Raw genomic sequence first — 26,070 nt, 5'->3', positions numbered from 1 at the left:
TGCTCATTCTGGTTTTATTGTTAAACAGCTTTACAAATAAATAGACGGGCTATTCAATTATTTTAATAATTCTGCAGTCCTTTGTAATATCTACTTTATATCACAGTGGTTTAGTAATCATAGTTAGTGGTTTGTAATTCTGGGATTTCATGTTTGTAATAAAATATTGAATTCTGCTTTTATTATGTTCTAGCTGAGTGGCAGCTTACTGAGTCTATACAGTGATGCTGGGGACTTTGGAGATGTTCCAATTCAGGGAGCTGTACAGTTTAAATTCCATTATGAAGAAGCAAAAAAAGAATTCCAGATCCAAGTGATACAGTGTCGAGGGTTGGCAGTGGCTAACATCAGAAAGTACACATCCGATCCGTAAGTAAACTCTTGCCTTCCATTTTTTTTCAGGAACTTGACAATTGCAAGCATTCTGCTAAATTAATTTAAAAATCTACAAGGCCACAGGTGATTTACTATCACAACAAATAAAATATGGTTTTCTTAAAAGACAGCTCTCTACTTAAATTTTGACACTTTGGTTTCCTTGGTGGAGAATGCTACTCTACTTGAATACTTTCTGCTTTGACAGAATTAATGTATGTGCAATTGGTGTGTTTTGTAGGAACCAGACTTATTTTGAAAGACAGACGATAGGAGCAATGGCTTGATTATTTTAACCCTTCACAGCAATGTGTTATTTGTGTTCACTCAGTAGGTTAAGAATAATCTAGTTGTGATTTTTCGGTTTATTGCTTGCTTGACCAACGTTTTGGAACATATGAAATGTCCAAAGTTCAGTACGTATATGCAAGATGGAAGGATCTTGCAGCTCACAATGCATCCTCTTCAAGCAAAATGACATTTGACATCAATTTATGATTGGTACAAATATTCTACGCCAATTTAGTGGGCGGGGGATTAGGTTAAATTAACTTCTTAGATATTCAGAAGAATTTTTAATTTGATGTGTGGCATCTGTCTATGCAAAGCAGATATGTCACATCTGGGTTACAAGATGACCAAAGTTGGGAAATAAATATTCCAGGGAATGTAACATTTAGACAGAATGAAAAGGAGGAGTAGCCCTGACCATAAAGGATGACATTAGCATTGTAGTGAAGAAGGATTTTGGCTCAGAACATCAGAGAGTAAGAATCCGCATTGGTGAAGATTAGGATGAATCTGGTGGGAGTTATATGAAATGAAAAATGAATAGGCCTCTGAATAGAAGTTATACCATTGGACTGAACAGTAAACCAGGAATAATTAAACTTTTGACAAAGGCAATACAACAATTGTGGGGACTTTAATCTTCACATAAACTGGATGGATCAAATTCACAAAGGCAGTCCGGAAAATTAGTAGAATGCCTTCATGAAGGATTCCTTGAACAATAGGCTGCATTTTACAGCACTCCCCCCCCCCCACTGGGCATGCTTTTGGTATGGCGGAGAGGGGTGTGGTATCCAATATAGCCCATTGCTTTTCAATCCAGCCCTGACCCAGTTCCTCTAATATGAGAGGTGCCCACCTGCCCTTAAATATGCAGGATGGTAGGAGGTGGGCAAGAGTGGAAAGACCCTGTTTTTGATAAATTTGTCAGAAGGGCAGGAGGAAATTGGGGCTACATCCTTTGGGGCGTGCCCTGTGCACATCGGGAACACCCCTCTAAAATTGTACCTTACTTTGTGCCTCTCCACTCTGCCTCCAAAATCTGGTTGCCTGCCAGCTCTGTAGAATCATAGAATTTACAGTGCAGAAGGAGGCCATTCGGCCCATCGAGTCTGCACCGGCACTTGGAAAGAGCACCCACTTAAGCCCACACCTCTACCCCATCCCTGTAACCCAGTAACCCCACCTAACCTAAAAGCAATTTAGCATGGCCAATCCACCTAACCTGCACATCCTTGGACTGTGGGAGAAAACCGGAGCACCCGGAGGAAACCCACCAGACACGGGGAGAACTTACAGACTCCGCACAGACAGTGACCCATGCTGGAATCAAACCTGGTACCCTGGTGCTGTGAAGCGACTGTGCTACCCAGTGTGCTACCGTGCTGCCCACTGTAGGGCGGGACTTCCACTGAGATGCACAAGTCTAACACAACTTTTAAAGCCACCATAATATAATACTACAGCAGGACAGACTTTTTTGAAAGTCAGTTGGTTTGCAACTGGTATTTCTAATGGGTGGGGGGGTAGTGAGCCTCTCCCAGAAATTTAAGCCCAATATGCTACGGAACCAACGAGGGATAAAATTATTTTGGAGAGTATTGTGCACCGAAACAGCTTAATTAATAATCTCATAATAAAAGATCCTCTGGGGGGAAAAATTATAAATAGAATTCCATATTAATTTTGAAAGTAACATATTCCACTATGGATTGCTATAAGTAAGGTCCAATAGATTGCTCGGACTACCGGTTACAACTATGCCAGGATATCCAGAAGTCCTTCAACACAGAGAATATGAGGAGATCAAAAATGCAAAAGGTCCACCTGCAAAAGAAAAAGCAGCTCCATTGAGAAAATCGCAGTGGGAAGCTATCACTGAGAGCAGTAAGCAGTTGGGGAGATGGGTGCAACACTATTCTCAGTTGTACTCTAGGGAGAACACAGTCACCGAGGAAGCTCTAAATGCCATAGAAAACCCGTCTATTACGGAAAGCCTGGCTATCGAACCCACAGTGAAGGAGCTTAGCAAAGATATTGGATAGAAATTTCCTCTTCCTCCATGGTGTATTGTGGTGTGCGAAGGTCGGCTTGCCAGTGGCCGGCGACGGGATCCTCTGGTCCCACTGTTGTGAATGGGGTTTCCCATCGAGTGCTGCCCTCACTGCAGTGTGCTCCATCGGCGCAACCGTAAGATCTTGCCAGTGTGAATGGCCAGGAAATCCCCGCCATTGGCTCAATTGTCATTGCCAAAGCTCGAGGTGATGTTGCTATGCCATCTGAACTCATCAAGCACCAGAAGCCAGCACTCCTGCAACATCTACACAAGCTTCTCTGTCTTTGCTGGAGGAAGGGGGCTGTACCCCAGGATGTGCATGATGCAAATATTGCAATCTTGTGCAAGAACAATGGTGACCACTACAACTATCAATGTATCGCCCTGCTGAGCATTGTGGGACGAGTAATTGACCATGTTGTCTTGTCAGACTGCAGAACATGACTGAATGCACCTACCCTAAATTCGCAACTGGAAGATCTAAAATTGAAATTAACTTCTTAGACTGACTTAGAAATGCTTTGAACAATCCCACCAAGGTATTTGATTAGGCCAGTGGTGCTGTTCTATTTACGCTGCTGGAGAAAATGGCGGCCGCCGGAGCTGCTCAGTGTGATCTCCTCTTTCCACGGCAACATGATGGACAAGGTCAGGTATGATGGGGGCACTGTTGGAACCCTTTGACACCTACTATGGGCCAAACAGAATAGTGGGCGGGATTCTCCCATTCGGCGGCAGAGTGTCCACGCCATCGGAAACGGCGTCGCGTTTCGCGACGACATGAACGGGCCGCTGGGAGTACCGATTCTGGCCCCTACAGGGGGCCAGCATTGCGCTGGAGCGGTTGACGCCGCTCCAGCCTCCCATCCCGGCGCGAACTGTGCGCTGCGGGATCCGCACATGCGCAGTGGCGCCGCCGCCAATCCGCGCATGTGCGGTGGCCTCCCTCAACGCGCCGGCCCTGACACAACATGGCACGGGTGTTCAGGGGCCGGCGCAGAAGAAAATAGGCCCAGGGAGCGAGAGGCCGGCCTGCCGATCGGTGGGCCCCGATCGCGGGCCAGGCCCCATAGGAGGCCCACCCCCCGGGGTCTGAGCTCCCCCCTTCCCCCCCCCCAACAGGCCGCCCCCGACCCTGCGCGCAGAGTTCCCACCAGCTGCAACCAGGTGTAGACGGCGCCGGCGGGTCTCTGTCTCTTTAGAGCGGCTGCTCGGCCCATCCATGCCAGAGAATCGGCGGTCCGGCCGCGTACAGCATCCCACGACCGGCGCCGTGCCAAACGCGTCGCCGCTGATTACCGGTCTGCGGAGAATCGCGTGCCGGCGTCAGGGCGGCGTGGCCCGGTTGCAGGGATTCTCCGGTCCGGCCACGGGCTGGGAGAATCCCACCCAGGATTCTGGCACCGATGCTTTTTTTCATATTCTTCTCTTTACTCCTGCCATAACCCTGCAGTTAATCTACACAGGCTATCTTCCTACAAACCAGAACTCACGGAAAGCTGTGCAGCCTTACTGAGTTCCTGGACACCAAGTCCTCATCAGAAAGTTATTCTCTGCTGACAATCCTAACATTCCCTAACAAGGAACACTTTCAGAGGCAAAGGGACAGAGGTTTTGGTGCCAGTAAAGAGTTTTATTTGACCATCAGCGTCAGGAATACAAATGTCATAATCCATGATGCAATACTATAATCTATCAGCATTGACAATGTGATGTTAGAGGTTGTTGATAAGTTCACTTATCTATCCCAGAGGGATGTGGATGTTCCAGCATTGAGACTATTCAAGACTGAGATTGATAGATTTTGAGTCCGCCAGGGAATCCATGAATACTGGCGACAGGCAGGAATGCACAGTTGAGGTAGAAGATCAGCTATGCTCATATTGAATCATGAAGCAGGCTCGAGGTGCCGAATGGTCTACTCCTGCTCCTACTTCTTGTATTCTTAGGTGTATGTTAGTGCTTGAGCTTCCTGTTAATTGCTGTTGACAGTCTTGAAATTTGTTCCATTATCTGCCAAGTCAGATTGATTCTTATCTCAGGCGTTTTACTTAATTGTCAATACATATGCATTTGTCAGCTCTTAATATAAGACCTGAGCCTCCTTTCAATTTGCATAGGTTTTCTTGTGCACATTAATTGGATGTATTCACAGCAGGCAATGGGCATTTTTCTTCAGGCACTTTCTCTCTGAACTGCAGTTGTGCCAACTGAACAAGATGAATGACATGTTATGTTGTTGATAACTGGCTAATCTGTAATAATCCTTGAATAGATTTAATTACTCATGCCTTTTGAAGTTTTTATGAAGCATTCCTAATGAGTATCCAATTAGAATTTATTTAGACTATACAGTGGACGCGATTCTCCGCTCCCGCACCGGTTGGGAGAATCCCCTGGCGCGCCGGTCCGACGCCCTCCCGTGATTCACCCAAGCGGCGAGAACGGCCCTGTCGAGTTCTGCGCGGCGCAGGCCGGAGAATCGCCCGGGACACCCAAAATGGCGAGTCTCCGCTACACCTGCTATTCTCCGGCCCGGATAGGCCGAGCGGCCTGCCCAAAACAACGGCTTCCCGCTGGCGCCATCCTCACCTGGTGGCTGCCGGCGGTAACAGCACGGGAATGCTGGGGTGGCGGCCTGTGGGAGGGCAAGGGGGGATCTTTCACCGGGGTAGGACTCCAAAGGGGTCTAGCCCGCGATCGGTGCCCACCGATTGGCGGGCCGGCCTCTCTGAAGGAGGACCTCCTTTCCTCCGCCACCCGCAAGATCCATCCAACATCTTCTTGCGGGGCGGCCTCAGGGAGGACGGCAACCACGCATGCGCGGGTGACGCCAGTTACGTGGCGCTGGCCGTGTCATTTACATGGTGGTGCTTTTATGCGGCGCCAATGCCCGGCGCGCGCTGACGAAGCTGCTTTCGCGACCTGCCCCCGAGTTTCTCGCAACCCCGATCCCAGCCCATTTTCGGGCCCTGAAGCGGTTGAGATCGGGGCCGTTTCGCACTGTCGTGAACCTCAACGGCGTTCACAACGGCGTAGGCACTTAGTCGCGGGAGCGGAGAATCGCGCCCAGTATCTTTAACTCATGACATTTAAAAGGTATTTTAACTATATTGTGTTTAGCAAACTCTATCTCCAGTTTATATGCATTGCATTTGAAAGAAAATTTTAAAATGCAAAACTAGTCAGATTCCATGGCGAATGTAAATTTGGGAAATCCTTAAAATTCCTTTCGCTATCATTTGCTTATAAAGTAGCTTTTCTGTAATAATCAACTCTGTGAATGCAGCCAATTTCAAAGATTATGGGACTGCTAGGAGAGTCCAATTTTGAGCCTACAATTTAATTACTTGGTGTGTTCCAAATTTCAGCTTTGATATCACAAAAACACGGTGCATCGAGGTCATGTGCATCCAGCACAGAGAGGCGGGGCCAGTAATATCCGAGGTCAATTTCATACAACTTTTAGTATCTGCCTACAGTGGTAGTCGGCATTAGAGGTATTACGGTACCCTGTAATGCTGTAAGACCATTGGTGTAGGAGGTACTGTTTTCATTGGTTAAGCCTGCCTGCTGGTTCCGTCCAGTAAGGCGGAGTATAAGAGTCCGTGTCTCCCCAGCAGCTGCCTTCTGTACCTGCGATGCTGGGGGAAACATCTATTGTAATAAAGCCTTCAATTGTCTCCAATCTCGCTTCTGGAGTTATTGATCGAGCATCACCTACCAATTGGCATTAGTTAATTGGCATTTTCATGGCTTGAGTCCTGTGTGTGCCATTGCGAGACCAGGAAAGGAAAATGTCCACGCAAAACCACACATAAAGTATATCAGAGGCATTGAAATGTTTATAATAAGCTTATGGCTGGAACTAAATCAAATGATTTGATTTGACGCTAGTCTTTGCTGCACATGAAACAACAAGCTGCAAAATATTTCAAGAGAACAGTGAATAAGTATGCACTAAACACCTCTACATTGTGCAGTGATAAAATGTAATGAGACAGAAAATAAGCTGAGAAAGAAATGTTGGAATTTGAAAGGTGATGCTACTAAAAGGTATTACTTTCAAAATGGTGGTCAGCTGTAACCTCAATAAACATTGATAATTCAGCCAGCATTTATAGAAAAGTGACATATACTCCATCACATGTAAGACACCCTCAATTGATTTTATATGCAGGAGGAGAATTCTGTCAGAGGATTGACATTATGTTATATTATGCTTGATTGGTTTATATACTTTACAACTAAAATTCCAAAACCGACACAGTGTTCAGAGGCCAACGTAATGATGCATTTTTATATCAATTTGTAGGTATTTAAGCTATTCCCAGCTTGCTTATTATGAACAGGAAATCCCCCTTTTGAAAAGGTTATTGAAATTCAAAATATTTAAAAACTCGTTGAGGTGCCCGAGATTGAGGTCTTAGGCTGATATATCAGATATAAGCATGACTCCCAGAAACTAGTACTTATGAAGGGTTTTTTTTGTCTTCAAACAGGTACGTAAAAACCTACCTTCTGCCTGATCGTTCACGACCAAGCAAACGCAAGTCATCTGTAAAGAAAGCTACATTGAATCCTCACTATAATGAAATTCTGAAGGTACGTATTTTTTTGAAATTGGAGCTTGTAGGTTACTTTCCATCTGCAAATTAATACAAAATATAGAAAAACTGCTCTCTCCTGCTGCTGGGATAATGGCACTAAGTGAATTGCTCATTCAAAGTGCCGGTGCAGACACGATGGGCTGAATGGCCTCTTTCTGCACTTTCAGAGTTCTGTGATTGTGTATTTTTCTTCAGGAACTACTCAATACAAGCGTTCTTGAGCACCACGTTCTAGAACTGAAAGGAACCTATGCAGTGAGAGTTTGAAAAAAATGTAATAAAAACAAAATAAATTGAATCGGTATATTAGAAAGGAAAACTATGCGAAATACACCAGTAAAGCTGTGTCTTGCTTCCAAAGCTGAGTTTAGGATAAAGCAATGATAAAGAAAAGGGGAGTAATCATCCTTCTTGAGTGAGTGGGGGAATAAGTAAGGTCTGTTTGGGACTATGTTCATTCCAACTTACTTGACATAACTAATAATGGAAGATTACAATCGAGTTGGTCTGCTGGACATACTCAGTAATTCCAGGGCTATTGATGACTGATCTGCCACATTGGCTCATAGGGGAGAGTTTAACTGGTTCAACTCCAGTGGTAGCTCTGTACACAGGATACCTTAACCTTATCTTTGGATACCTGGGGCGGGATTCTCCCCTACCCGGCGGGGAGGGAGGTTCCAGCGTAATGGAGTGGCGGGAACCACTCCGGCGTCAGGCCGCCCCGAAGGTGCAGAAGAATCTGCAACTTTAGGGGCCAAGCCCTCAACTTGAGGGGCGAGGCCCGCGCCGGAGTGGTTTCCGCTCCGCCGGCTGGCGGCAAAGGCCTTTGGCGCCACGCCAGCCGGCGGCAAAAGGTCTTCGCTGGGCGACGCATGCGCGGGAGCGTCAGCGGCCGCTCACGGCATCCCCGCGCATGCGCAGGGGAGGGGGTCTCTTCTGCCTCCGCCACAGTGAAGATCATGGCGAAGGTGGAAGAAAAAGAGTGCCCCCACGGCACAGGCCCGCCCGCAGATCGGTGGGCCCCGATCGCGGGCCAGGCCACCGTGGGGGCATCCCCCGGGGCCAGACCGCCCCCCCTCCCCCCCCAGGACCCTGGAGCCTGCCCGTACCGCCTCATCCCGCCATTCAAAAGGAGGTTTAATCCACGCCGGCGGGTGGGGGTTGAAAGTGGCGGGACTTCGCCCCATCGCGGGCCGAAGAATCGCCGGGGGTGGGCCCGCCGACCGGCGCGATTCCCGCCGACCGGCGCGATTCCCGCCCCCGCCGAATCTCTGGTGGCGGAGAATTCGGGACACGGTGGGGGCGGGGTTCATGCCAGCCCCCGGCAATTCTCCGACCTGGTGGGGGGTCGGAGAATCGCGCCCCTGATGACTAAATTCTCACGGCATAGGTAGATAGGGTATGTGCAACTTAACGTGGATTTCTCAATAATTTGATTGAAACATAGGCCGGGATTTTCCAGAGATATCAGGAGTCCTGTTACCTGGGCCGTAAATGGGGTTTGACCCCATTTTGCTGGCAGAGGAACCTGAAGCTTCATTTGGTAAAAAGTGAAGAGGTCCCGTAGAGATGTCATATTGGACTTGAAACGTTAACTTTGTCCCTCTCGCTCCACAGCTGCTGCCAGACCTGCTGAGTTTTTCCACCATTTTCTGTTTGTTTTGTTTCTGAGGTTTCATTTTGCAGACAGCAGCCAGTTCAGTGGATGCTGCAAAAGCTGCAGTTCTACTAAGGAACACTGCCCATCCTCAAGACCTGCTGGCCCAATCAGAGAGTTGCCAGCTCAGCAGCTTCAGCAATGTCACCAGGACTGGTGGTCACTGTTGAGGTAATCGGGAGACTTGGGTCCCCAGCAAGCAGACCAAAACTAACATGAAAACATTTACAGTGCTGAGTGCTGAAGTCATTGTTTTTTTTAGCATAATTACATTTATTCTTTTATACTATTTTCGTTTTTAATATTTTTACAAGTTTAGAATCATGACTAAGAATCTAATGTTGTCAATCCTGATAACCCGATGGACAAAGATATAAAATAATACTCATCTAAAATGCTATTCGGTAATTTCAGTATCATCACTCTTGTTTTGGGTTGAGATAAATATCTTTAAATCTGTCAAAACGACGAGTAATCAGAATAACCAATTAACATAAAACAACCTTGGGCAATATCAAAAGAAACGCTTGTATTGCACAATCACAGATAAAGCAGTAAGTATAACTTGTATAGAATTTTGCAGAAACTCTTATAATACATCCTGGATTGGTTGAGTTAATGTTCATTGAAATATTCTTTTCAGTACAAAATAAAGAAGCAAGAGCTCCGGAATCGAACACTGAATCTCTCTGTGTGGCACAATGATACTCTTGGTCGAAATGTGTTCCTTGGTGAAACAGAGGTGGAGATGAGTAATTGGGACTGGAATGATAACATGCCAAACTGGTACAACTTGCAGTCAAAGGTAAAAATTGCCTTTTGCATGAGAAATACATTTTTAACCATACAGTTCAACAACTATTAGTCATCCTGAATCGTGGGTTTTAATCAAGTTCTTGAAAAATGATTTAAAGTTTAAACTCCCAGTGATCCCGAAAAACATATAAATTGTAGTATTGGGAACTTATCACCATGCATTGTGACTCTGGGGATTGGGTGGGTGAGCACTGAGGCAGGTGGCAATCTGTCTTGATCTCAATGAAGGAAAGCAGCAGCTGGCCAACAGTTTGCAGAGAAATGTCAGACAACAAGAGGCCACCACCAGACAGGTATGCCATGGGAAGGTGTTACTGAAGTGCCTGCTGCTTGGGGTGGGGGAGGGCACCTGTTCCACCTGGTCTTAAAGAAAGTAAAAAAATAAATGTAAAAACTTGCTTCTATGGGTTTCTTCAATTCCTCTAAATAACACCAGGAGAATTGTTGATACTGTGCCATTGCAGTTCATTTATTTCCCAAACCATAAAGATTTAAAACTTGTCTTATGATGTAGTTATTCACTCAGTTCTGCCAGTAAACTCTGTTGTTGCATATAGTGTTCCGGTAAGACATTAGGAATTTGTTCACTCTTCTTTCCAATGTTCTCTGGTCCTTCGATGTTTTGATGGAATATTTCAACGATTGAACAAAATGTTTGCCCGTTCCATTTGTTGCAGGATGATGCACAGCTGACCTGATATGGTTTATACTGTTTCCCTTCAAGTAGCCCTCAAACTCCTTCAAAGTGAACTGAGTACTATTGTCACTGACAATCTGCTCCGATGTTCCAAATCGTGTGAATATTTTGTCTAGTTTCTCAATGGTCTGCTTAGTCATCATGCAACTTCCAGGCGGCACGATGGTGCAGTGGTTAGCACTGCTGCCTCACTGCACCGAGGACCTGGGTTTGATCCCGGCTCCGGGTCACTGTCTGTATAGAGTTTGCACATTCTCCCCGTGTTTGCGTGGGTCTCACCCACACAATCCAAAGATTTGCAGGGTAGGTGGATTGGCCATGCTAAATTGCCCCTTATATTGGAAACATTTTTTTAAATGATCTTAACTTCCAGCCATTTAGAGTGTGTGTCCACAATCACCAAAAACATATGACTCCCCAGTGAACCTGCATAATCAATGTGTTTTCTCTGCGATGGATGAGTCGACCATTTCCCATGGATGTAATGGTGGAGTGTTCCTTAGTTTTGCACAGGATTGACATTGCCCTACTTTATCTTCAATTTGAGCATCTAATCCTGGCTACCAAAAATAACTACATGCCTCATCCGTACCACACCAGCTTGTCCCTCATGTAGTTGATCAAGGATTTTACTATGCAAGCACGGAGGAATAATCATAATGGATTCCCTATAATAGAAACTCCATTCTGTACTGTGTGTAGGGTTTGAGGTCTGGATGTTTCTTATGATGAACGTCTGACAGCGTTCTTTTTAGGACCAAGTCCATCACGTTTCAAATCACTGGGTCACTATCTCTGAACTTGAGGTGAAGTCACAGGTACACGATCCATGAGTGAGAAATAGAGGATATTGACGAATGGTTCTTCAGATTCATGCTTGACTTGTAACAGCAATCTTGACAAAGCATCAGCATTTGCTTGCTGCTCTGACTTGCTTTGACAATATCAAAGACCATCTTTGTAACCTACTAGCTACAAAAGAAGGTATACCTTTGTAAGGCCCAAAGATTGTCATCAAGAGTCGATGATCTGACAATGGAGTAAAATGATGCCAATTCAGGGGGCACTGAAAATGATGCTCAATGCCTCTTTTTCTAACTGAGTTTAATTTGTTTCTGCGCTAGTAGGAGTACGTGAAAAAATTATATCAGCCGTTCCTCTCCTGAAGGCATTATGTGCGAGACAACTGCACATTGTAAGTTGTAACTTCAGTTTGGGGTTGTAGAGAACCAACCACTCTAACTTCTGTAAGGCATCTTTTACCTCATTGCATGTATTTTCGCATTCTTTTGACCATGCCATACCTGTTTGGCAAAGTGTGTAAAGGCTTCAACCGTATTATTATCAATAATAATTGATCAATCCTAGATTCGGCCTTAATTGTGTCACATTTTGAGGATGTGGTGCTTCTAAGATTGCTACCATCTTCTTGGGTATCTTGTGTCACCATTTTTATCGATAATATGATCAAGGTAATTTATGATTGACTTGAAAAAGTCGCACTTTCCTTTTTAACTCTCAGGCTGTGGCACTGTAACTGCTTCAGGGAACCTCCCAAATTCTCCAAGTGTTCCTGTTCATTTGAACGAGTGATGAGTATATCATCTAAATAACTTATCACCCCATTCACTTAAATTTGATCCAATGATCTCTGAAAAAGAGCAGGAGCAAATGTTATTATAGATCATTGATCATAGAATATACAGTGCAGAAGGAGGCCATTCGGCCCATTGAACCTCCACCGGCCCCTAGAAAGCTGACACCTCCACCCCAAGCTGACACCTCCACCCTATCCCCACAACCCAGCAGCCCCAGCCCTTCTTTGGACACTAAGTGCAATTTTGCATGGCCAATCCACCTAACCTGCACATCATAGAATTTACAACGCAGAAGGAGGCCATTCGGCCCATCGAGTCTGCACCAGCTCTTGGAAAGAGCACCCGACCCAAGGTCAACACCTCCACCCTATCCCCATAACCCAGTAACCCCACCCAACACTAAGGGCAATTTTGGACACGAAGGGCAATTTAGAATGGCCAATCCACCTAACCTGCACATCTTTGGACTGTGGGAGGAAACCGGAGCACCCGGAGGAAACCCACGCACACACGGGGAGGATGTGCAGACTCCGCACAGACAGTGACCCAAGCCGGAATCGAACCTGGGACCCTGGAGCTGTGAAGCAATTGTGCTATCCACAAGGCTACCGTGCATCTTTGGACATTTTATTCCAAAAAGATGGGATCCTCCGTTTGGGAGATAATGTTTTCCCGCCGGAGTTGAATTGCATCTGATTTGTGCTCCCAGGAAACGATTCCCAATCCTTTGCCATGCAAGTTTATGCACGGTGAGGATTGTGAGGGATCCCCAAGGAATCCTGCTCTTGGGTCGCCATTCTGAGCAGAAAGCCACATACACCATGAGGGCGGCAATCGAGGGGTTCTACCGGTTCTACTGGAGATGGCAGCTGTTTATTCTGTACTTTAAAGATCAGGGGCGTCATTCTCCGTCCCCCCGCCGGGTCGGAGAATGGCCGTTGGCCGCCGTGAATCCCGCCCCCGCCCCCGCCGAAGTCTCCGCTCCCGGAGATTGGGCGGGGGCGGGAATCCGGCCGCGCCGGTTGGCGGGGCCCCCCGCTGGATTCTCCGGCCCGGATGGGCCGTAGTCCCGCCCAGGAATTGCCTGTCCCGCCGGCGTAAATCAAACCTGGTATTTACCGGCGGGACCAGGCGGCGTGGGCGGGCTCCGGGGTCCTGGGGGGGGGGGCGCGGGGTGATCTGACCCCGGGGGGTGCCCCCACGGTGGCCTGGCCCGCGATCGGGGCCCACCGATCCGCGAGCGGGCCTGTGCCGTGGGGGCACTCTTTCCCTTCCGCCTCCGCCACTGCCTCCACCATGGCGGAGGCGGAAGAGACTCTCCCCACTGCGCATGCGCGGGAAACTGACAGCGGCCGCTGACGCTCCCGCGCATGCGCTGGGAAACTGACAGCGGCCGCGGACGCTCCCGCGCATGCGCCGCATTTCCGCGCCAGCTGGCGGGGAAACAAACGCCATTTCCGCCAACTGGCGGGGCGGAAATCCCTCCGGCGTCGGCCTAGCCCCTCAATGTTGGGGCTAGGCCGCCAAAGATGCGGAGCCTTCCGCACCTTTGGGCCGGCGCGATGCCCGTCTGATTGGCGCCGGCTTTGGCGCCAGTCGGCGGGCATCCCGCCGTTGGGGGAGAATTTCGCCCCTGATCACCCAGAGTTGCTGGGGTGGTGGGGAGGAGGAGGAGGGAGTTGGGGGTTGGGGGACGGACTTTGGTGGGGATTTTTCAGTTTGGGGATGTGGGGCTGGTTTTGGGTTGTTTGTTATTGTCCTATTGTTATGTTTAAAATTGAAAATGTTGAATAAAAATATACTTTTTAAAAATTGCTGAAATGTGACACTAATGCCAAGTTACACTTTAGAGTCCGAAAACCTTATAGACCTACTTTCAATATTTTTAATGGTAAATAAAAGTGACTGCTGTTACCTACTGTCTTTGAAAATAAAAATAAAAAATAACCAAGGGCATGGGGCTTTGCACAAATACGCAAGCATGCACATGCAATGATCTACTGCTCAATTTAGGTAACCTGGGTCCACCAGTGATGCATTGTACTTTTAAATATTGTGGTATAATTGTAGGATAATCTATTGGAGGTGTCCATCGTGGCAATGTGTACCAAAACATCTGAATTAATTAGAACATAAATACCGTGGACTGCCATCTTTATCTAATATTATGTGATCTAATTTCTATTCACTCTCAGCCATCCAATCTACCTGAGGGAAACATCAATCAAGGAGAAATCTGTGTGGCTCTCAAGTATATTCCAGCTGACTTAATAGGTAATCTCCCTTTCATTTGTAACACTAGGATCAGTGTTTCCAATCAAACGCTATTTAAACCCGGTGGAAATCCATTATGATTTCTCCACCTTGGAGTTTAGAAGAGTGAGAGGGGCTCTAACTGAAACATTGGAAATTCTTAAAGGGTGCGACAGGGTAGATCTAAGAAGATATTTCCTTTGGCTAGAGAAGATATAATATGGGGGCAACCTCAGAATAAAAAAGCCAGGCATTTAGGAATGAGATGAGAAGAAATTTTGTTACTCAAAGGGTTGTCATTCTTTGGAATTCTCCATATGTAAATGCATAGTCATGGAGTAGATTCAAGATATGGACTGATAGATCTTTTGAGTATTAAGGGAATTAAGGGAGCTGAGGTCATGTTCTTATGATGACACATTCTTCTGTTCTTTTTCTCTTTTACTCTCAAAAAATCAATGCATAGGATTGATTGACAGATACCTGAACTATTTTGTTTCAGGCCACCTGGGTCTGCAAGAAGATAAGCAAAATGTTACCTTATGCGTGCAATAAAGTTTATAGCATTAATAAACTAGTGTAACAATGCTGTCCCCTCTCCACCCCCCCCCCCCCCCCACACACACACACACACACACACTCTCAAAAATACAATGCTAGTATCTAGAAATGCAGTTTAAATATCTTAATGGTATACTCGCTTCAGGTTACAAAATGCAACCTTGCAATTGTAACCCTTCCTGATATACTCCTGGTACCAAAATATTGAACTACAAGGTTAAAAGGAAACTTTAGTGGAGGAGCAAGATGATGGGGTTAAGTCACTATTCACATAAGCCTATTCTCTAGAATAAACAGTATTAAATATAACCAAGAAAATAAAATGGTCGGTAAATTCTGTCTCTTACTGCAATTGATTTTGTTCAGAATCTAAATAGAGTAATTGTTCCTATATTTCCCTCCTCCCCAACCCTCACATCTGGGTAAATTGTGTTGTTAACTTCAGACCATTTACATGAGAAAAGCGCAAACTCATTCATTTAAGTTTTGGTAACAGATATTGTGTTCAAGTTTTCTTGAAACAATCAATGTATAACAGATAATGTGCAATTTCCTTCTTTAGATGGGAACGGACCACTCAATGGGGAAGTTCATATATGGCTGAAAGAAGCGACACAGTTACAGCCACTAAAACCTGGTGGTGTGGATTCTTTTGTGAGATGGTAAGTTCTGTTCGACTCAGAACAGTATAATTTTTTTGTATACTGCAGTTATTTGGAAATATTAAATAGAACATGCAGTGAATACATTCAAAAGTCTCTGGTGATGCTTTACATAACTCCGCTAAAAACTTTGCTGTAGAGGTTACAAGAGGACATTAAATTTTGAAGCTCCTTTCCATTTAAAAGTACACTTTAAAAGCAGAATTGATATTTGCTCTTGGGTTTTGCAAAGGTTTTTAAATTGAACTTGGTTGATGCACGCCTTCAAGAATTGATGCCTCCTTCTTCATTATCTCTCAAAGAAATTCAGTACATTATCTGGTGAGAGGATTTCTCGGAGCACTGCTCCTTCTATTTGCTCACCAACCAGCTGCAGTTCCATTCCTTTCTCTTCCTTCCCTCCAACTTGGTTTATTGACTGACCCTCATTGTTTTGGAAAATCTGGTTCATCGTTAAATATCTTTAGGTCTAGGAATGAAGGATTTAACTGTAGATAAATGGGAGCTTCTGAATGAGAAACTGATGAGCGACCCTGAAGCTTGGATTAAATTACAGTTTAAAAGCAAATTAATGTTTATCTTGCAAGGTAAGAAGTAGAAGGGTAACAATGAATGAATTATCTCTTGAGGCTTGTAATGGAGTCTACACTTACTTCAATAAAAGATTTGAATTGTGTAGATAGTTTCTAGATCAAAGGAAGGTTGTAAACAAGAGAGTTCTCTAACAGAGCCAGCCACTCTGGAAAAATGGGGTCAGAAAACGCCATTACAAATATAAATTATTATTTTATTTGTTAAAAATAAATTTCAAGTGACCAATTCATTTTCTTTTCCAATTAAGGGGCAATTTAGCATGGCCAATCCACCTACCCTGCACATCTTTGGGTTGTGGGGGTGAGGCCCACACAGACACGGGAAGAATGTGTAAACTCCACACGGACAGTGACCCGGGGCCAGGATCAAACCTGGATCCTTGGCACCGTGAAGCAGCAGTGCTAACCACTGCGCCACCCCAAATATTAATTATTGATACGGGTTACAAAGTTAAAGAATTATATTGAAGGTGAAATAATTCATTCACATTTCTGTTTGAGACCATTCCAGAACATGCCGCCTTGCCGGAGAGATAGTGATTATTTTTGTTTAATTGATTGGTGTATGTTTGTTGATAGAAGTAGGAATATTCAGTTTGAGAGCAGCCATAGGCAAATGCATATTTGGTCTTCTGTGGACTGCAGCTCACTGAATGGAGAGAGCCAAAGGAAATTAATGCTAGCCAGATCTGCGTTAAGCAGAGAAAATACAAATTTTATCGTTCACCATGCTGAATGCAATTGTGAGGGGAAAATTGCAGGAACCAAGTGTGTCCTGATGCTTAAATCCCGAAGATGACAGTGAAGCCGACACTTGAATTGAAAAGTTCATAGACATTTAAAGAAAACTGGAGGAATACTTGACCAAAAGCAAAGGATCCACATGGAATCATAAATAAAAACCAGAAGTCCTGGGAATACCAGCATGTCTGGCAGCATCTGTAGAGAAAGAAACAGAGTTTATGGGCACAATTTTCCCCAAAACTTCAAGGTGTGGTCTGCTGCGGGAAGCAAAGTGCAATTCCCCACACTTAGAAAATTTAATTGGAGGGCATCCAGCCGAGGGTAGCGGTGAGAAGTGGGTGAGGAGGATTCTGGGAGGAGTCGGCTCATTCATGACAACTGAGAAGGGAGTTATGGAGAACCCAGTGTCTAAGAACAGTAAAGCCCCAAACATTGCATTGCTGTAGTGTTTCCATCCTTCCCTCCTCCTCAAACCGAAGAGATCGAGGATGTTAGATAATTATTTGTGGCTTAAAAACAGCAGAGCTGGACTTCCGGTGAGGGGGATGTGCTGAGCAGTTGCAGGGGAAGTGGCTCTCCTCTGGGAACTCAGAAAAATTGTATTTTTAACATGAGGATAGCCCACCAAACCAGTTGCACACACCCCCACCCGCTTCCTCACAAGACAGCCCCAACCACCGAGAAATGATTGGCATTAACTCCAAGACCTGAAGGGTTGGCAGAGTCACCCAAAGCCTGGCGAGGAGGAACGGGATGATGGCAGGTCGGAGCCGGCCACACCTGAGCAAGCTGGGCTGCCGGGACCACGCCGGACTATCCACTGATAGTGAATGGATGGATCTCATGACACAGAAGCTCCAAAATCACAGAGATGCCATCAAGCTGGAAACGATGGTGACAGTGAAGCCGGTGGTCACAGACCCTTTGGCACCCTTCAAGGTTGCGTTGGAGAAAACAGGGCGGCGACTGGAAGTACAGAACACAACAATCAGGGACCTAGAAAAAGCGGCGCCCGACCAGAGTGACTGGATTTGATTGGATTGGATTTGTCCAGGGAATTGCCTCCCTGGAAACAGAAGTGGCAAGATTGGTGATGCAAGGGGCACTGAAGGGGAAGATTGAGGACCAGGAGAACCGGTCTCGTCGCCAAATCTCTGTATTGTGGGGCTACTGTAGAGCATCGAGAACAGAAACCCCACAGAATATATGGTCCAGATGCTGGGTTATCGGAAGGGAGCTTGAATTGAATTGAATTTGAGTTATTGTCACGTGTACCGAGGTATAGTGAAAGGTATTGTTCTGTGTACAGTCTAGACAGATCATTCCATACATGAAAAACATAGGACATGCATAAATACACAATGTAAATACATACACACAAGCTTTGGGTGAGCATAAGGAGTTTAGTACCACATCTTCAGTAGAGAAAATGTGTGAAGAGGTCAGATCAGTCTACAAGAGGATCATTCAGGAGTCTGGTAATAGCGGGGAAGAAGCTGGGCGGGTTACTGGTTCAGCACGCTGGCGGGATCCTCCGTTTCACCAGCTGGTCCATGGGATTTCCCATTGTGGGGCAGCCCCACACCGTCGCGAAACCCCAGGGCTGCTGGCAAAATGGAGCATCCCGACGGTGAAGAATCCAGCCCGTTGTTTTTGAACCTATTAGTGCGTGTTCTCAGACTTTTGTATCTCCTGCCCGATGGAAGAATGTTGAAAGCGAGAATAACCTGGGTGGGAGGGGTCTTTGATTATGCTGCCCGCTTCCCCAAGGCAGCAGGAGGTGTGGACAGTGTGGATGGATGGGAGGCAGGTTCGTGTGATGGACTGGGCTGTGTTCATGACTCTGTAGTTTCTTTCAGTCTTGGGCCAAGCAGTTGCCATACCAGGCTGTGATGCAGCCTGATAGGATGCTTTCTATGGTGCATCTGTACAAATTGGTAAGGGTTAATGTGGACATGCCAAATTTCCTTAGTTTCCTGAGGAAGTATAGGCGCTGTTGTGGTTTCATGAAGCAGGTGGGAACTTCAGAATGGAGTAAGGAGAGGTTGAAGGTGTTTGTGACCCCCCCCCCCCCCCCCTCCCCCTCGTTGGTCCATGCAGGATCTGAGTGCACGACCGTCAGGATCCGTTGCTTTCCGAAGGTTCACTTTCACGGTAGCACAGTGGTTAGCACTGTTGCTTCACAGCACCAGTGTCCCAGGTTTGATTCTCGGCTTGGGTCACTGTCTGTGCAGAGTCATCACAAAAAACAAACAAAGAACAAAGAAAAGTACAACACAGGAACAGGCCCTTCGGCCCTCAAGCCTGCGCCGACCATGCTGACTGGCTAAACTAAAATCTTCTACACATCCCGGGTCCGTATCCCTCTGTTCCCATCTAATTCATGTATTTGTCAAGATGCCCCTTAACTGTCACTATCGTCCCTGCTTCCACCACCTCCTCCGGTACCGGGTTCCAGGCATCCACTACCCTCTGTGTAAAAGACTTGCCTTGTACATCTCCTCTAAACCTTGCCGCTCGCACCTTAAACCTATGCCCCCTAGTAATTGACCCCTCTACCCTGGGAAAAAGTCTCTGACTATCCACTCTGTCTATACCCCTCATAATTTTATAGACCTCTATCAGGTCACCTCTCAACCTCCTTCGTTCCAGTGAGAATAAACCAAATTTATTCAACCTCTCCTCATAGCTAATGCCTTCCATACCAGGCAACATCCTGGTAAATCTCTTCCGCACCCTCTCTAAAGCCTCCACTTCCTTCTGGTAGTGTGGCGACCAGAATTGAACATTGTACTCCAAGTGTGGCCTAACTAAGGTTCTATACAGCTGCAACATGACTTGCCAATTTTTATACTCAATGCCCCGGCCAATGAAGGCAAGCATGCCGTATGCTTTCTTGACTACCTTATCCACCTGTGTTGCCCCTTTCAGTGACCTGTGGACCTGTACACCAAGATCTCTCTGACTGTCAATAGTCTTGTGGGTTCTACCATTCACTGTATATTCCCTACCTGTATTAGACCTTCCAAAATGCATTACCTCACATTTGTCCGGATTAAACTCCATCTGCCATCTCGCCGCCCAAGTCTCCAAACGATCTAAATCCTGCCGTATCACGTTCTCCGTGTGTCTGCGTGGGTTTCCTCTGGGTGCTCCGGTTTCCTCCCACAAGTTCCGAAAGACGTGCTGTTAGGTAATTTGGACATTCTGAATTCTCCCTCTGTGTACACGAACAAGCGCCAGAATGTGCCGATTCGGGGCTTTTCACAGTAACTTCATTGTAGTGTTTGAAGGCTGATCTGACTTCACAAGTTGTGACGGTGGGTATGGGTGTGTCAAGGGCAACTGGGGCAGTTGACAGCGGTTTGATAGTTTCCTGCTCGAACCGAGCATAGAATGCATTGAGTTCATCGGGGAGCGGTGCGCTGCTGCTGGAGATTATCCTCGACTTCGCTTTGTACCCCGATATGTTGTTTAAGCCTTGAAAAACCAACGAGAGTCCATGGCATTAGTCTGTGACTCTAGTTTAGGCTGGTGCTGTCTCTAGGCATCCCTAATGACTTTGCAAACATTGTACCTGGATTTTCTCTATAGGTCAGGGTCGCCAGTCTTGAACGCCTCAGACCTGGCCTTGAATAGGGAGGGAATCTCCCGATTAAATCATGATTTCCAGTTGGAAAACGTACGTACTACCTTCTTTGGCACGCAATCTTCTTCACACTTGCTGATGAAGTCTGTGACGGTGGTGGCATACTCGTTTAGGTTGGCCACTGAATTCTTTAATCTCGACTAGTCCACTGACTCCAAGCAGTCGTGCAGGAGCTCTGCTGTTGCCTCAGACCAGCATTGCATGACCTTCTTAATCGGATTCTTCCGCTTAAGGTTCCACTTGTATGCCGGAAGAAGGAGCAGCGTCTTATGGCCCGGTTTTCCGAAGTGTGGTCGGGGGATGGAACGGTAGGCGCCCTTGATGTTTGAGTAGCAGTGGTCGAGGATGTTGCCGCCCATGGTGGGACAGGAGATGTGTGGTGGAATTTTGGCAGTACACTCTTGAGGTTGGCCTGTTGAAGCCACAATGAACGAGGCATCCGGGTATTCTGTTTTATTGTTACTTATAATGGTGAGTAGGGTGGCACTTTGGAATAGTGGTTAACACTGCTGCCTCATGGCGCTGCGAACCGGGTTCAATCCCGGACCTGGGACACTTTCCATGTGGAGATTGCACATTCTCCCCATGTCTGCGGAGGGCGGGGGCATGTTGGTGGTCTGGTTGGACCCCAGGGTTCCACTTCTGGACTCCCGGAGATAGGCAGAGCCCACAGGTCACTCCGGCCAAAACCTAAAGCGGGGGAGCAGCCAAGAGCCATAATAGCAAAGCTGCACCGATACTAGGATCGGGAGTGTCATGTGAGAGTACCTTTAAAAAATGGGTGTTTAAGAAATGCACCTTTAAGAAATGGATGTTTATCAGTGATGTCAGAGTGTTGGTGGAGCTGGGCTGTCTGTCAGTTTTTTACTTTCGGTTTAGGCTGTTTGCTGCAGGGTGTGTTTTAGTTTTGTTTTCAGTGTTGGAGCTGAAGCCCGACAGAGCAGGTGTACTGTTGATCTCTCTGCCATGAAAAGACTATCTCTTGATCATTTGGTGAATTCAGAATTATAAATGTTCTCCGTAGTGAATGTAAACTGTGTGTATGTTTGTGTGTAAACAGAATGTAGTGAAGGGCAGCATGGTAGCATTGTGGATAGCACAATTGCTTCACAGCTCCAGGGTCCCAGGTTCAATTCCGGCTTGGGTCACTGTCTGTGCGGAGTCTGCACATCCTCCCCGTGTGTGCGTGGGTTTCCTCCGGGTGCTCCGGTTTCCTCCCACAGTCCAAAGATGTGCAGGTTAGGTGGATTGGCCATGATAAATTGCCCTTAGTGTCCAAAATTACCCTTAGTGTTGGGTGGGGTTACTGGGTTATGGGGATAGGGTGGAGGTGTTGACCTTGGGTAGGATGCTCTTTCCAAGAGCTGGTGCAGACTCGATGGGCCAAATGGCCTCCTTCTGCACTGTAAATTCTATGATCTATGAAACCTAATGTGCTTCTGTTAAAAGGTGTTTCTTTTGTCCTCTGGATGTTGTTTGGGAAGTTATTAAGCATTACTTAGTGTTGTAGTCTTTGGGGGTTGTATTTGAATTGATGGTTGCTAAGGTGTTCACTGTATGTTTTAAAAAGGTTAACTTGAGTTCATAGAATAAACATTGTTTTGCTTTAAAAAATACTTTTACATTTCTGCTGTACCACCTGTAGAGTGGGCCGTGTGCTCCCCATACCACAATCTATTAAAAGTTGTGGGTCAGGTGAACTCCATGATACACTTTGGGGTTCTCTAAACCCTGGCCCATAACAGGAGAAGATTCTGAACTGGGCAAGACACATTCAGTCCTGCCAGTGGGAAGAACATTCGATCCGGGTTTACCAAGACTTTGGGGCAGACCTTGCCAAGCGCCGTGCTGAATTTAATACAAGATTGAGGTGCGATTTGGGATGCTGTATCTGGCCAAACAGTGGGTAATCTTCCAGGGGAAGGAATTCTACTTCACCACCTTGGCCAAGGCAGACGGGTTTGTGCGCAGACATGAGCTGGGAAGGCAGCAACAACAGTGCCAACAGTGACGACAAACCCGTTTTAAAAAGAAAGACATTTGTCCGGAACAGAACTGCCTCACTTTCGACCTAGCTTTAACCACCAGGTAGGAGGGCGTGAGAGTAGAAAGGTGCAGAAGCAGGTGGAGGGGAGTGTGGTGGTGGTGGTGGGGGGGGGGGGGGGGGGGTAGAAACACCAGGTGAGGGAAGACAGGGATCGCTCCCAGGGTGGGGAGCCACCAGACTAGTGAGAAAGCAAGTGCAGGGATATTCTGGTGAAGGGAAGTCCACGGCACAGCTCCACACAGGGAGGGAGTGTCTGACAAATGTGTGTGTGTGTGTGGGGGGGGGGGGGGGGGGGGGGGGGTACTGCACTAGAAAATGGGGGAGGGGGGCTCACAGGGGGATGGAGAGGGGAAGACGGACACAAGAAGGGGAATCGGGAAGGAGGAGGATGGGTAAAATACTGGCTACAATAGGTCGCACATGATGCCAGCAAAAAGAGTGACACCAAGAGCAGCCATCTTGGATGGTCCCCAAACTAAGGGAAACTCTGGAGTGCAGGGGCACATCCACAAAGTACGTATGGTTGATCCCGCAGGAGGAGGGAGGAGTGGTGGGGAACAGAAACACCGCATCAGGATCGTTATTTGGCACATCAGGGAACTTAATGGCCCGGTGAAAAGATCTTGAGTCTTGCCCGTCTGAAAAGTCTGAGGGCTGATGTTATCTTCCTCCAGAAGACACACCTGAAGGAGGACAGACTGCGGGTAAGGAAGAGCGGGGTAGGTCAGACGTACCAATCGTGTTATGGGACGAGAGCTTGGGGTGGCCATTCAAGGTAACAACAGGACTGCATTCACGGCGGCAAAGACGGTTATGGACTTGGGTGGACGGTATGTCATAGTTAGTGGTGCTCTGGAAGTAGCACCAGTGGTCCTTGTGAACATGTACGCTCCCGACTGGGATGATCCGGAATTCATCCCCAACATAGATACACACCGACTAATCGTGGAGTGGGGGGGGGGGGGGGGGGGGGTGCTGCTGGCTGAACGTGATAATGACCCCATCTGGGGAGAGAACACCAGGTGATCATCTCCCTGGTCGCTGAAAAGGCCTTTGACAGGGTCGAGTGGAACTGGAACGGTTTGTGTTTGGGCCAGGATTCACCTCCTGGGTGAAACCTCTGTACAGTGCTCCCAGGATGAGCATATGGACAAATATCACCAGCTCTAGATACTTCTGGCTGCACAGAAGAGGCAGAGATGCCACTGTCCCCACTATTGTTTACTCTGGCAATTGCCCTCAGAGCATCGAAGGAGTGCAGAGATCCAAAGGGGATAGGATAGCGTCTCACTCAATGTGGATGACCTGCTCCTCTACATCTCAAAACCCCGAACCATCGGGACAGCACGGTGGCGCAGTGGGTAGCACTGCAGCCTCATGGCGCCGAGGTCCCAGGTTCGATCCCGGCTCTGGGTCACTGTCCGTGTGGAGTTTGCACATTCTCCCCGTGATTGCGTGGGTTTCGCCCCCCCAACCCAAAGTTGTGCAGGGTAGGTGGATTGAACATTCTAAATTGCCCGTTAATTGGAAGAAATGAATTGGGTACTCGAAATTTTTTTAAAAACCGAACCATCATGGAAGGGATAATGAAACTTCTAAAGGATTTTGGAGCCTTCTCAGGCTACAAGCTTAACCGAAGTAAGAGCGAGATCCTCGCTATGAACCCAAAGGGGGAGGGGGAGAGCTGGAGGGACTGCCGTTTAAACTGGCCCAGGCTAAATTCCGCCAACTGAGGATCCAAATAGCCCATGACTGGACACTCATAATTTGTTGGATATAAAATATGAAAACTCCATAAAAAACGTTTTCAAAAAAATATATTTTTTTTGGGAGGGGGACAACCTTTGCATCAACATTGAGAGGAGTGGGGCCTAAACAAGCCGGCAAGCCTGGCTTCATAGCCCTTTGTAAAGGGTGCTCCATTTCTAAGTGACGCCAAGGCCAGCAGCACCCACTCCCACCCCACCAACATCACCGGTATCATGTCGTCAGTGCTCCCTCCCACCAGTCTCGCTGACATCAACTCTCTTTTTCTCTCTCCCCCCACAAAAGATCTCCGGCATTGGAGGATGTGGGCGCCCCACCCACTGGGTCTCCCTTCACACTCTTTCCTACTCAGTTCTCGCTGGCATCACTCCCACTCCCGAATCGCCAGTACAAGCTCACACCCCCACCCCTCCCCGCGAGAGCAACATCTTGCTATAGGCTCGCCAGATGCCCTGCACCACTTTCATGCCCCACCCCTTCAGGCCCTTGACAGCGCCAACCCTGGCACTGTCCCCAGCTTGCTTGGCACTGCCAGGGTGGATGAGGCAGTGCCAAGGCCCTGATCACCCGGGGGCTCCAATGTCCTCTGAACCCCCCCTGGAGTAGTCATGATGTCTGGTCTCTGGCGGTGGAGCACAGTAGTGATAACCGCTAGCCTCACGTTGTGCCAGTGGGGGGGCGAGAATACCACGAGCCGGGAGAATCCGACTTTAAATGGACGCAGCATATGCTAATGCTGTTCACACATAACGAGGGTGTGAACTAGATTACATCACCTGCAGCAGACTGGGAGCATTTTTTACTAGTTTGCCCCCGGCGCAAACCCCATTTTGAAGCTATCCTGTTATCCTCCCGGCAAAGTGGGATAATGCAGCTGAAGAATCGCCCCCAATGTTTTAAGTCAAATATGACTCTTCAGAACCCATAGAATCTTACCTCAGAGAATAGTTAAAACTGGGTGGCATGGTAGCACAGTGGGTAGCACCGTTGCTTCACAGCGCCAGGGACCCCAATTCAGTTCCCGGCTTGGGTCACTGTCTGCGTGGAGTCTGCACATTCTCCCCGTATCTGTGTGGATTTCCCCCCCACAAGTCCCGAAAGACATGCTGTTAGGTAATTTGGACATTCTGAATTCTCCCTCTGTGTACCCGAACAGGCACCGGAATGTGGCGACTCGGAGATTTTCACAGTAAATTCATTTCAGTGTTAAAGTAAGCCTACTTGTGAGACGAATAAAAATTATTATTATTAAGATTATTAATAGCCAAACTATTTCCAGATGGCAGTGGCATACTGTTGAGGTGATCCTTAAAGTAAATGAACCTTCAAGATTTTGTAAGATAAGGGAACTCTTTGGGGTGGATTGGTGGGGAAATGTTGTGGGGAGGTAGCAGTAACAAATAGAACTGAGTGTATGGCACAAGTCTTTCTAAACTATAGTGTTAAGGCCGTGGTGCTTACTTTGTTCAATTTATTTTTGTATTCACTTACAAATGTTTTTGTTTCAAAATGTGAAACCTTGTGGGGTAGTTCTGTCAGTTGATTAGTAGGTGTTTGGATTTCTTCTATAAATAGTCCCTAACAGGACTGCAGCGGCATTAATTAACCACTAAAACACTAGCAGCCTCTTAACAGTTCTGACGCTGCAATAATGACTAAGTGTGCATTAAAATCCTTTAAGCAGAAAAATA

The 26,070-nt window shown here is 47.0% G+C and overlaps 1 protein-coding gene across 1 annotated transcript in view; it reads left to right on the top strand.

The window, feature by feature from the left end:
- Nucleotides 1-26,070, top strand: part of LOC140410770 (synaptotagmin-like protein 2) — a 361,907-nt gene that overhangs the window by 311,182 nt on the left and 24,655 nt on the right. Inside the window, exons 10-14 of the mRNA XM_072499365.1 lie at nucleotides 194-369; nucleotides 7,225-7,327; nucleotides 9,636-9,797; nucleotides 14,299-14,377; nucleotides 15,480-15,579. Of these exons, the coding sequence (XP_072355466.1) occupies nucleotides 194-369; nucleotides 7,225-7,327; nucleotides 9,636-9,797; nucleotides 14,299-14,377; nucleotides 15,480-15,579 (620 nt within the window). The remainder of the gene's footprint in view (nucleotides 1-193; nucleotides 370-7,224; nucleotides 7,328-9,635; nucleotides 9,798-14,298; nucleotides 14,378-15,479; nucleotides 15,580-26,070) is intronic.

The sequence above is a fragment of the Scyliorhinus torazame genome, chromosome 4 (genome assembly GCF_047496885.1).
Source record: "Scyliorhinus torazame isolate Kashiwa2021f chromosome 4, sScyTor2.1, whole genome shotgun sequence".
Lineage (NCBI taxonomy): Eukaryota > Metazoa > Chordata > Chondrichthyes > Carcharhiniformes > Scyliorhinidae > Scyliorhinus > Scyliorhinus torazame.
This window is presented reverse-complemented; position numbering and strand designations above follow the sequence as displayed.